Consider the following 12,164-nt stretch of genomic DNA (forward strand, 5'->3'; position numbering starts at 1 on the left):
CTGGGGATTCGAACCTGCCACCTTAGGTGTATGTGGCTGGCGCCTTAGCCACTTGAGCCACAGGTGCCGAGCCTCTTGTCAGGTTTTGTAGAATGACTTTGGGAGGATTCCCTCCTCCTAAATTTTCTGGAGCAGTTTCAGGAGGATTGATACCAGTTCTGTCTTGTATGTTTGATAGAATTTTTCTAGTTCCTTGAGGTGTGACATTAGGTTGTTAATTTGTGATCTTTCTATTTCTTTGATGTACACGGAACATTCTACAAGATAGGCCATAGGTTAGGCCATGAAATTAGCCTCAGTGAATTTGCAAAAGTAAAAATCATATCAAGTATCTTCTCAGGCCACATCAGAATAAAACCAGAAATCAGTATGGACAGAAATTCTTGAAAGTATACAAGGACATGGAAATTAAACAACATGTTTCTGAAAAAATCTTTGGGTCAATAAAAAAATTAAGATGAAATTTAAAAAATTTTTGAAATGAATGAAAAAGTAGACACAACATATCAAAATCTCTGGGGTACATACAAAATGCTAAGTGAGAATATTACATCATTAAATATCTACATCAAAAAAAAAATTCCTCCGTATCCTTAGTATCTTTAAGAGTGTCTGCCACCCATGAGTACCCAATAAACATTTGGTAAATGAATGGGGAGAAAAATGAAAAGATTGAGTGATCAAAACAAATTTCTGGTCACTAATGTCAAAGGAGCTTTCAAGTTCACTAAAGTCAAACGGACCGCTTGGGAATCCTCCTGAGTTTCCTCAGATTGCTCCCCACTTAATTCCACAACACTCCAGTCCTCTATTCTCCTGAAACCTCAGAATCTCAACAGATGGCTTTGCCTCTGTTAGTTATTTGACAGGAACTCATTAACTTCCCACCATCAAACATACAAACCCACACTCCCATCCCGTCCATATTCCTTCTGTCATAATCCACATATGGTCCATCTTCTGGTCTCAGGCCAGATTCCCCACCTGGGCTTTAGAGCGAAGTCCTACCACATTCATTTGGCTTTTTCTCTCTCTTGCCCTGGTATATCCTCCTTCTAAACATGTTTAAGTATCTTCCATTACAAACAAGAAAGCAAGCAAGCAAGCAAAGACAACCTCCTCCAGTAGCTCTTGGCAAGGTCATCAATTTCCTACTTGTTTCTATATATAATGGTTATTTTTCAGTCTCTCTCTTCCTTATCCTCTCAGCACCAGTTGGCACTCCCTGCTTCCTGAAATACTGTTTCCTCTGGCTTTTGGAAAACCACATTCTACTGACTTTCCTCCTATCTTTCTAATAATGTCTTTCTTTTTTGCAATCTCCTCTCTACCCAGTGCTCAGCTGTAGACCCTCTTCTCCTATCAATTTTGTTCTCTTTCTCTATCTCATCTCTACTCACGGTTCCAAGTCCTGTCTGTACTCAGAGGGCTCCTAAGTTTGTATTTCCAGCCCACATCTTTCCTTTGAGCACCAGACCTGTATATTTAATCACTTTCTTGCATTCTCTACTTGGATGTGTTAAGGTACTTTGATCTCAGCATGTCTAAAATTACAATCATGCCTTTTCACTCCAGAACTGGTCTTAGCATTCTTTCTCAGTAAATGCCACCACCATCCACCCAGCTGTACAAATTAAAAACCCAGGCAGCATCTCCAACAGCTCCCATATCCATTCATATCCGTTCCAACGTGAAGTCCTGTTGATTTTGCTGCGTGACTTGCTCTCAACGGTACCACTTTCTCTCCATCTCTTCACTCCATCCATCATCTCCTGTGTGGACCACTACAGCCACCCCCGAATTCTACAGGTCCATCTTCACCTTCCTCCAGTGTGTTCTTCATGTTGCCACCAGAATATTTTTTAATAACATAAATGTAATTATTTCGATACACCATCCTGCTTCCCCTGCCCCAAAAGAGCTCTTCAAGGTTCCCCATGGCTCTTAGAATGAAATAGACACTCCCAACCTGCTCTACAGAGCCCTACTGTCCAGGCTTGTCCTACACCGCCTTCCCCTCCCCCAGGCTCCGGCTGCAGTGGCTTCTTCAGCTGCTGCCTCTTCCTGCTCTCACATGTTACCCCTCATCTGTGCAGGCCCCGTCCTCTGCCCACCCTTTCCAGTCCCTTCACTTTCTCACACAAACCTGCTTACCTCTTACTCATCCTTCAGATCTCAACTCAAGCATCTCTTGCCTTAGAGAAACCCTTCCTCACCAGGCACTTCTTCTCCCAAGCCCTTGACACTGTTTTAACCTTATTTTTGATTGTTCTGTAAGCTTCCTAACAGCAGAAGCTGTTCCTGCGTTAGCTCACACTTGTATCCCCAGCACCTCCTATAGAGCCCGGCACATTACATTTTCTCATGTCAGCTGAATGGTTAAGGAAACTAATGAAGTTGAAAGCATGGGCTTGGGTGAGGACTGTGTAGGGAGAGCGGAGATCCCAGGATGGGGAACACAACCTTCTAAGGGGAGGGGAGACAAAGAAATAATGGCCACGGTGGTGGCAAAAATTCAGAGCAGGCAAGAGTTTTGAGTAAGTGGAAGTGTTATTAGTGTCTTGGGCTCCAGACCTTATAAGAACTTGGAAACAAATCTGTTTTGTAGGGCGGAAAGGGAGGTGAGGACCCAGGAGCAGGGGAGCTCACTTCTCTCACCAAATTTGGTGTTGAAGGAAAGGGGAGAAAAGACCCTGGTATGCCCGATGGCCTCTGTATGATACGTGGCACTGTGGATGGTTCCTTCTTTCCTCTAAGTAGGTAGTGGTAGGTAGAGAAAGATAGTTTTAGATGACAGCATCAAGAAAGAAAGAAAGTAATGCTATTTAATGGAGTGAGGTTCTATGGAAGAACTCGGGCGGGGTGTGAGTCTGGAGACAGGCTGCACACCTCCACTTTGAAGCTGGTTGGATGAACAAAGAACAAATAAACCCAAGGATGGCATTAAGGGAAGTTGTGTGAACTCAGTCTCTCTGCCAGAAAATGACCTCATTGCAGAGAGGGCTAACATGGAACTCAGTGGTGGTCATTAAGTGTATAGTGAAAAAACAAACTCAGAGTTTGTGGCTTCCCTGTGCTGAGCACGTCTATCTTCTCATTTTTCCAACTGCAGTATGTTTACTTTGTGTCTCTGTGCCAGCGGTTTTTTAGTAATAAAAGAAGTATTTTTTTAATTGAGGTATTTATAATTTTTTTTTTTTTTTGAGACAGAGCCTCAAGCTGTCCCCCTGGGTAGAGTGCCGTGGCATTACAGCTCACAGCAACCTCCAACTCCTGGGCTCAAGCGAGTCTCCTGCCTCAGCCTCCCAAGTAGCTGGGACCACAGGCGCCCGCCACAACGCCTGGCTATTTTTTGGTTGCAGCCGTCATTGTTGTTTGGCGGTCTGGGCTGGGGATTCGAACCCGCCACCTTAGGTGTACGTGGCTGGCGCCTTAGCCAGTTGAGCTATAGGCGCCGAGCCAGAGGTATTTATAATTTTTTAGATATGACGCTACTATACCCTTAACAGACTAGCATATAACGTAAGTGTAACTTTTACAGGCACCAGGAAACCAAAAAATTTGTGTGACTTTGCTTTCTCGCGGCCTTTGCTTTATTGGGGTGGCCTGGAACCAGACCCCCGATACGTCTGCCGTGTGCCTGTAGGTTTCCCATGAAGGACAGGTTTCTCCCTTTTATTCTATGAAAGAAATAAGCCAATCAGAGAAGAGATATTATCGTACCTGTCCTGTTCTCCGATTTACCCCCAGTTCCTGACCAATAGCAGGTGTGCCGTCTAGATTGGTTGAATGAATGCATGAAAGATAATCCTGTAGGAATAATCCCCCCTTTCCCCTGAGCCCGACCTCTCTGCTTACTACTCATCATTCTCTGGCGTGAACTCCATCTGTCAGTGAAGGATCTGTGGTCCCTCTACTCCCTGTTTTACCCCAGCACCCAGTACAGATCTGGCTCCCAGCGTATGTTCAAAATATTCCTACTTCTCCTCCCATGCCTTGTTCTTATTGCCGTCATTCATTTCACTTACACGCACATACAACATACAAGGAGGCATCATCAAATACACTATTGCTGTTATTGTTTTGAACAGACTGTTATATGTCAGATCAAGTACGAATAAGAAAAATCCGTTTTCATCTTAGCATTGCTTATTCAGTCTCTGATATTCTTCCTTCCTTTATGCAGATCTGAGCACCTGGACTATTGTTGTTTTCCTTCTCTCTAAACAACTTCTGGTAACATTTCTTGCAAGGCAGGTCTGCAGGCAAAAATTCCTTCCATTTTGGTCTTAGAAAGTCTCTGTGTCCTCTTTATTTTTGATGGATAATTTTTGGGGATACAGAATTCTAGGTTGGTGGCTTTGTTCAGATTTTTAAAAAAAATGTCATTTCCTGCAGTTTTGTTTTTGTTTTGGGGGACATTTATCTTGATCGGTATTTTCAGCGTTTCCTAGATCTGTGGCATTGGGTCTGACTTTAATTTGGAGAAATTCTCAGTCATTATTGCTTCAAATATTGGTTCTGTCTCTTTCTCTCCTGATATTCCCATTACGCATGTGTGACACCTCACTTCGTAACTGTCCTGTGTTCTTGGCTGTTCAGTTCTATTTTTTCAGTCCTCTTTTCCCTTTTCAGTTTTGAAAGCTTCTATCATGTTGTCTTTGAACTCCGAGAATCTTTCCCCAGTGGTGTCCCAGTCTGTTCGTGAACTCATCAAAGGCATTCTTCATCCCTACGACTGGGGTTTTGACTTCTAGCATTTCTTCTTAATTCTTTCTTAGAATGTCCGTCTTTCTGCTTACAGTATCCATCTGGTTATTGCATTGTGTCTACTTCTTTGTTCATCAAAGTCCTCAGCGTATTAATCATAGTTTCTAGCAATTCCCAGTCTGATCACCCTAACATCCCTTCCACGTGTGACCATGCTGTTTGCCTTTCGGGGTGCCTTGTAATTTTTTCTTGCTAGGTGGACATGAAGTACTAGGTAGAGGGAACGGCAGTGAAGAGCCGTTAGGAGGGCAGTGGTACAGCCTGAGGGGAGGGAAGCTCCTGAGCCTCGTCTTTGGGAGCCCGTAGCCCTGGTCTGTGAACTTCACCAGTGCTTCTCAGCTTTTCTCTCTCTAGGTAAGACTGGACGGCCGGAGGGGGCTGAATTTGGCTACTTCTCTTCCCCCAGGTAGGTCAGGTTCTGGTAGAAGAGCTTTTTCCCGAGGATGGGCCTTGTTAAGAACAGGATGCTGTGGCATATTTCAGACTGATTCTTTTTCTCCTCCCCTTGCTAGAAGATTGAGCGGAATTGTTTTGCTATTTACCGAGAGGAGCTGGTAAAGTCCCTGGAGGTGAAATTCATGAAAGTGTGTGGCCCCTCTGACCAGACACCTCTGGAGTTTTCAACTCCCAGACTTGTTCACTTTGAGCCTCAGGCCATCGTTAACCGTTCAGGTTTCCTGCCCTGGTCTAGGTCCCGGGTGAGGTTTCTGCTGGTGGGTTTCTGTTCACTGTGGTTCTCTGGCATTTTTGTGTGTGTGTGCGCAGTGGTTTGTCTTATAACCTCATGTCACTGATAAATCTAATAAGGGTGGTTGATATTTCAGTTTGTTCAGCTTTTTCTTGTTAGGACACTGTAGCAGCTTCTAACTCTTTACATGCGGGTCCAGACACTGGAAGTGCTCAGACAATAAGCCTTCACTTAGCTGGAGAACTGGGGGCCTCTGTCAGCTTAAGTCAGGTTTTGGGGGATGGAGAGGAAGGGGACTGATGTGTATGGAGTATTTATTCTGTACAAGGTACCTACCTATACCTCTCACAGCACCACTTCTAAGTAGGGTCACCATGATCATTTTCTAGAAGAGGAAACTGAGGCTAAGCAGGTTACCAAAATCACACATTAATTAGAAGAACTGAAATTCACTTTCTTGGCTCAAAAAATGGGTATTTTTTGATCATACGCCACATGCCGTGCTCTGCAGCCAGTGCTGAGGATACATGGAGGGGACACACCTGCAAGATAATGTAACAACACCGGGTCTCATGAGCCCCGGGAAAGTGACTGAAACTTGTAACAAGAGAAGGGCTTCTTGGAGAAGGAGCTGGGCCCTTCAGGTGCCTGTGAGAAGGGGTTATCTGGGACAGAGGTGATAGGGTGGGGAAGCTTCTCTGCAGAGGGAGGGGTTTATTTTGCAGAGTACAACCCACCTGGGGGAGCTGCAAATGGTTTGGTGTGATCACCGTGTTTTGATGATTGACCAGGGGTTAGTGTGGAGAGGAAAGGAGTCAGATTCTGATTTGAACGTTTCCATGTATTATACCAAGAGGTTCTGATTTAATTCTGAAATCAGTGAGGAACTGGATGTGCGTTCAGGAAGATCATTTTGACAGGTGAGTAGACCAGGGCAGGGAGACTGGTCAGGAGACTGTCCCTATGGCCCCAGGACTACAGAGGGGAGGAGCAATTTCTGCATGGAAGAACTGGCCAGCTTATTGATCAAACTGATCAAGAGATCAGGAAAGGGAGAGAAGTGAAGGAGGGGAGGAAGACACCCTCGTTTCTGGCTTGGGCAGCTGGGGGAGGTGGTGGCATCATTCGCAGAAATAGGAAACACAGAAGGAAGAACAGATTTTGTGGGGGAAGATGGCGAGCTCAGTTTTGGACATGTTGGATTTGAGCTGCACATGGGAGATCCAACCTGTGTTAGTTAGTAGTCAGATGCGTGCAACAGGAGCTTACCACGAAGCTCCTACGTGAAGCCAAAACCATGGCTGGGACCGATCTGTAGTGAGAAGTGGCCACAGCCGGGGTGCTGGGGAGCACACACCTTTCAGTAACAGCCTGAGGGAGAGGGTTTAGCAAGGAAACCAAGAGGGAACACATGGAGGCTGGCGTTGCAGCCCGTGATTAAGAGCAGGAGTTCTGTGGCTGAGGCTGGCTCAGGGCTGACCAAGTCCACCTCTCCCCGGGCACACAAGTGAGCTCCGTGTTCCAGCCTCTTTGCACTTAGATAGAGCTCAGGACTAGACATGAGCACCTTTCTCATGTTCTCGTCCTGCCCATCCACATGGAAGTCTGGAAGTCACATGTGAAAGGACCTCCGGAAGGACAGGACTCAGACTTTGCGTTTTATTGGCTCCCCCAGTACAATTCTGGCCTGTCTTTCCTGATCCCTGGTCTGGAATCAGATGGCTAGATTTGAACACTGGCTTTACCTCTTGCCAACTGTGTGATCTTGAATAAGCTGTTTAATGTCTTTGTGCCTCAGTTTCCATATCAGTAAAACTGGGATGATAATAATAACATCTATCTCATGTAGTTATCTGAGGATGAAATGAGGCAGTGACCGTGAAGCTCTTAGGACTGGGGGGAAAGGTTTATGACAGGGGTCAGCAAGCTACAGCCTGAAGGTCAAACCCAACCTGTTGCCTATTTTTATATGATTTCTCAGGTGAGAATGAATGTTACCTTTCCAAATGGTTGAAATAAATCACATGAAAATTACACAGAATTCAAATGTCAGTATCCATACATAGAGTTTTACTGGAACACAGCCAGGCTTGTTTGTTTACGTATTGTTGTGGCTGCTTTTGTACAATGGCAGAATCTGAATAGTTGTGACGGAGACTTATGGCCCACAAAGCTGGTCTTCATAAGAAGTTTGGTGTCTCTTGGCTTACAGTGTCACATGTAGCTAAGGTCAAGATAGAAAGCTAAATAGTGTGAACAGGCCTTGGTAACAGATTACCAGTGACCTTGATAACAGCTTTCTGGGGGTGGTGAAAGTAGAAACTGGATTTTGGTGCCAGGAGAATCAGTTTAATTCCTGACTCTATAACTTGCTAACTGTGTGGTCCTGGAAAGTCACTTAACTTTTGTGGGCCTCAATTTCTTCAGCTGTAAATTAAGGATTCAGAGAGCGACCTTCTTGAGTTACTATAAGGATTAGCAATAATGCGTGTGTAAACCATAGAGCAGAGTGCCCGCTTTAGGGTAGGGTTCCATAAATGCAAATGCTTACTTTGTTTAATCTGCTGGTACCAAAATTGTTATTCCTGAGAAAATGGGTAATGCTTTTCACTTTTAATTTTATTTTTGACTTCTGTGGTCTGATGTTGTACATCATCTATTAAGTTGTTGGTCACATCTCACTTCTTTAGTTAGGCCATCTTGTTTATTTTTTTATTTTTTATTTTTTGCAGTTTTTGGCCGGGGCTAGGCTTGAACCTGCCACTCCCAGTATATGGGGCCGGCCCTACTCCTTGAGCTACAGGCACTGCCCAGGCCATCTTGTTTAATACTGACCATCTGTTTAATCCTAAAATTTGTCCATTCCCCCAGCATTCCTAATCACTTACCTGAGTCTATTTCTTTTCTCATAGAGCTTATCACCTCTGGTAATCTAGAGAATTTACTAATTTGTTATATTTATGGTTTATCATGTCTTCCTCACTGGGATGTAAGCTCCTTGTGGCAAGAGTCCTTGCTTGGTTTGTACAATTATATATTCCAAGTACCTTACAGAAAAGCTTGGCACACAGTAGGTGTTCAATACTTATTAGTGAGGATTTCTTACTAGGTGAGGAATTCTTAAAAAATTTCGGCTGGGGACTTCAAGACTAGGTGTCCTCCTTCAATGTGGGGACACCCCTTTTCTCATCTCTATACAATTTTCAGCTATCACCTGTTAAAACACAGCCTGTGTTCCATCCTTTCCATTCTCTCCTTCTGGGATTCCTTTTAGAATATATTGGCTCAGTCATCCTATCCTCAATATCTCCTGAACGCCTTCTCATATGTGCCAACTATTTTACACTCTGTTTTATTCAAAGGCAATTTCTTCTGCTCTATCATCAAATCGCCTTTTAGCTGCATCTAATCTACTACTCAATTTGCTAATTGAATTTTTATTTCAGTGACAGTATTTCTGTGCCTAGAATGTCTTTCTTCCCTTTTTCTTTCTGCTTATTTTCCCCCTTTTGTTCCTGTGCTTATTTTATGGTTTTTGATCTTTCCTTTGACTATTTAAAACATTCCTCTATGTGGGTAGAAATACACTGCAGGGAGACATTCCAGAGGACTTGGGAGGAATGGCCTTCAGCTCCTGCTGCCCCAGCATGCCTACAGAGGCCAGCAGGGTTGGAATGTTTACCAGAATAGACAGAAAACTAGTACAATTCAGCAGTTTAGCAGAGACACGGTATCAGGAGAGTGAGAACAGGATTAAATTTACTCTTGAACAGAGACAATCTAGCCTGGGGTTGTAACCTAACCCTTCCTCTCCCATCCTCTAAGGCAACTTTTTTACCTACTTTATACCTACTTGTCACTGCCCTTGAGACTTGTTCTATCATTTAGTGCCTCTACCTTGATGATCTTTTTCATAATCAAAAGACCACTGAAATTATTTGTATCATCACACTATTAACTCTTTACTTTTTCATTCTGTAAGCACACGCCCTAAAATCTTTAATAAACCCCCCCCCTGAGAATTTGGTTCAGGGTGGCACCTATCTGGCTAGCTACAGGCAGATGCAGGGTCCTTTCTCTGGGTCTCAGCAAACGTTTTCACAAAAACTTTGTGTATTGATCTCTCGGGGTCATTTCTCCCTCCACCTCCAGACCTTTGGTGGTCAGGAAAGTCCCCTCTTGAATTCTCAGTCCACAGTGCTGCAGCTCCTTCCTGGGCTGCAGCACCTGTATTCCAATTTCTTTCAGAATTTTCTAGATTGTTTTTGTAGTTCTCAGAGTATGGCGCCTTCTATTCATTTAACCAGCTGGCTTCTCATTATGGTCCATTTCTTGGCAGTCTGTAATTTTAGACCATGAGTGGTTGTTTGGCATTTGCCTCTGCTGTGGTCTTACAGGTCAGTAAGTGGAAAGGCTCCCAAAATGTATCATTGAATGGCCTGTGTGGGCTAGGATGGGAGCCAGTATATTATGGGTGTTAGGGAATATGCACTAACTTCACATCCCCAATGTGGACCCACTTGAAACTACTTGTGTAACCTTGAACAAATTACTCTTTCAGTCTTAATTTTCTTGCTGTGAATTAGAGATAATAATTTCTACTTCCTAGAGATGTTGTGGAAGTTAGATGTATTGTTGATATAAGGAACTTAGCCTAATGTTTTGCACATAATATGTGCTTAATAATTGTGAACAATTACTATAAACATGTGGTAGCTATTCTAGCACGTCTCAATATTGTCTCCTTGCTTTGAGCTACAAGGAGAAAACTTATGCTCCACAAAGGAGCCTTGGAATATGTAAATGCAGGGGACAGGCAGCTACGGCAGGCGGACACCAGTCAGATGTGTTTGCCTTATTTGTGAGGAATATTAGTTGATGACAGGAACAGAAACGCCTACGAGAACATGTCCACTTGGCTTCCCGCCATTGCTGAAGAACACTGATAAAAGGGGGAAGAAACTTTTAGACATTATCCTTTCTTAAAAAAATAAAACCTAATTAGGGAGTTGGAGCATTTGCCAATGATTTGGGATCATTAAATACAGCAGTAGGGAGAATTGTTCTGCTGAGAGGAAAATGAGCCAGCAAAATTTCTTCAATTTTATTCAAACTGTAAATGTATTTAACTTCTTGGCTCCATCTTCCTCGGTTAGCGTTCTCTTCCGAAGGTTAGAAATAGCACATCAGAGCCCTGAACCTGTAGCTGAAGCCAGTAAATATTATCAGTTTATTAGCAGGAAAGGGATGGAGACGCAAGCAAACTCTTTGGCAAGAGAACCTTGTTTCTATCTTGTGTAACTTTGGACCACAAACCTTTCCTTCATTAATGTCTGTTTTGGATCTGTGGATAAGGAGAGACCTAACGGCCAGATTTAATGAATGAAAGCGGTAGACCACGATGATTTCTTACGAAATATGTTATCAGTTATCGATAAAGATTTCACAAAATGAGAGTTTATAGTTCTAAATTTCATAAAACGTTTACACAGGTTAAAATTAAATACACTTAAATAGAGAAGTATTTTTAGATTTTAATTACCTGATCTTCATAATCAGATCCTGTATCAATGATCTCTCCAGGTTCCAACATCATTGAAGGATCAAGGTCACTTGAACCTAAGATTAGGAAAAGAAAGATTAGCTGATGGAGGCTGTCTATGTATGTTTCTAAGGCAAAAGATCTCCCAAAAGGTTTCCATAATGTCCTATGGTTACATTAAATTCTAAACATTTCTAGACTCTTTCCACCTGCCAGGTGCAATGTTGAGCTGGAGATAGAAAGTGCAGATACTCTGGACAGAGTCTTTACCTATAAGAAGATAATATTGCAGAGGAGAATAGTTTGTCTATGGCAAGGTTCAGCCAACTACTCATTATGTCCAATAGTAGAGCTGATGGTGGAGTTACCTAGAATTAATCTATGAGCTTGAACTGTGAAGATGAACTTGGGCTGTCCAGGAGGAGAAGCAGTTTCAGGGCCTGCAATACGAATGGGGTAGAAGGGACACAGAAGCAGAGTGCTGAGTGGGAGGAGAAAGAGGGGTTTCCAGAAGCAGGAAGGGGTGAGTTTGCTCACTCCATGAGAACCTGAGAGTTTTTCCTCAAGCCCTTGGGTCACCTTGGTTCCTGAAGTTGAGAAAAGTCAGGGTAACTTAATGTGTTAATAGACTATTTCCTTCAAAACTATAGGTTATATTAAACTCGTTCACACATTAATTCCCAAGGCTCAAACTTACTCTGGTAATTTTCACAGTGGGGCTTCTGAAGCACCACTGACTCATTGTTCTTATTTAATAATTCTTTTCTGCTGGGAAATATATATCACCTAACAAACCAGAAAGACGATTCAGTATTGCTCATAAAATGTCATGTGTCTTGTGAAAAAAAAAATCATGTTTGTATGTGGCCTTGGCAAGTAATTCTTGGTCAGAATGTGCAATGAGTAAGGTTTAATGAAGATAGTTTTTCCTTCTTTCTTGTCTTTCTTTTTTTTTTTTTTATTAAATCATAGCTGTGTACATTAATGCAATCATGGGGTACAATGTGCTAGTTTTACCTACAATCTGAAATTCTTTCATCAAACTGGTCAACATAGCCTTCACGGCATTTTCTTAGTTATTGTGTTAAGACATTTATATTCTGGCTTGGTGCCTATGGCTCAAGTGGCTAAGGCCACATACACCTAAGGTGCCGGGTTTGAATC

General features: G+C 43.0%; 1 protein-coding gene across 1 annotated transcript in view; it reads right to left on the reverse strand.

The window, feature by feature from the left end:
• The window catches only part of AK5 (adenylate kinase 5), a 227,219-nt gene that overhangs the window by 88,739 nt on the left and 126,316 nt on the right, over positions 1-12,164 (reverse strand). Inside the window, exon 8 of the mRNA XM_003784217.1 lies at positions 11,001-11,077. Coding sequence (XP_003784265.1) covers positions 11,001-11,077 — 77 coding nt within the window. The remainder of the gene's footprint in view (positions 1-11,000; positions 11,078-12,164) is intronic.

The sequence above is a fragment of the Otolemur garnettii genome, unplaced genomic scaffold (genome assembly GCF_000181295.1).
Source record: "Otolemur garnettii isolate 467f Iridium unplaced genomic scaffold, OtoGar3 scaffold00010, whole genome shotgun sequence".
Taxonomy (NCBI): domain Eukaryota; kingdom Metazoa; phylum Chordata; class Mammalia; order Primates; family Galagidae; genus Otolemur; species Otolemur garnettii.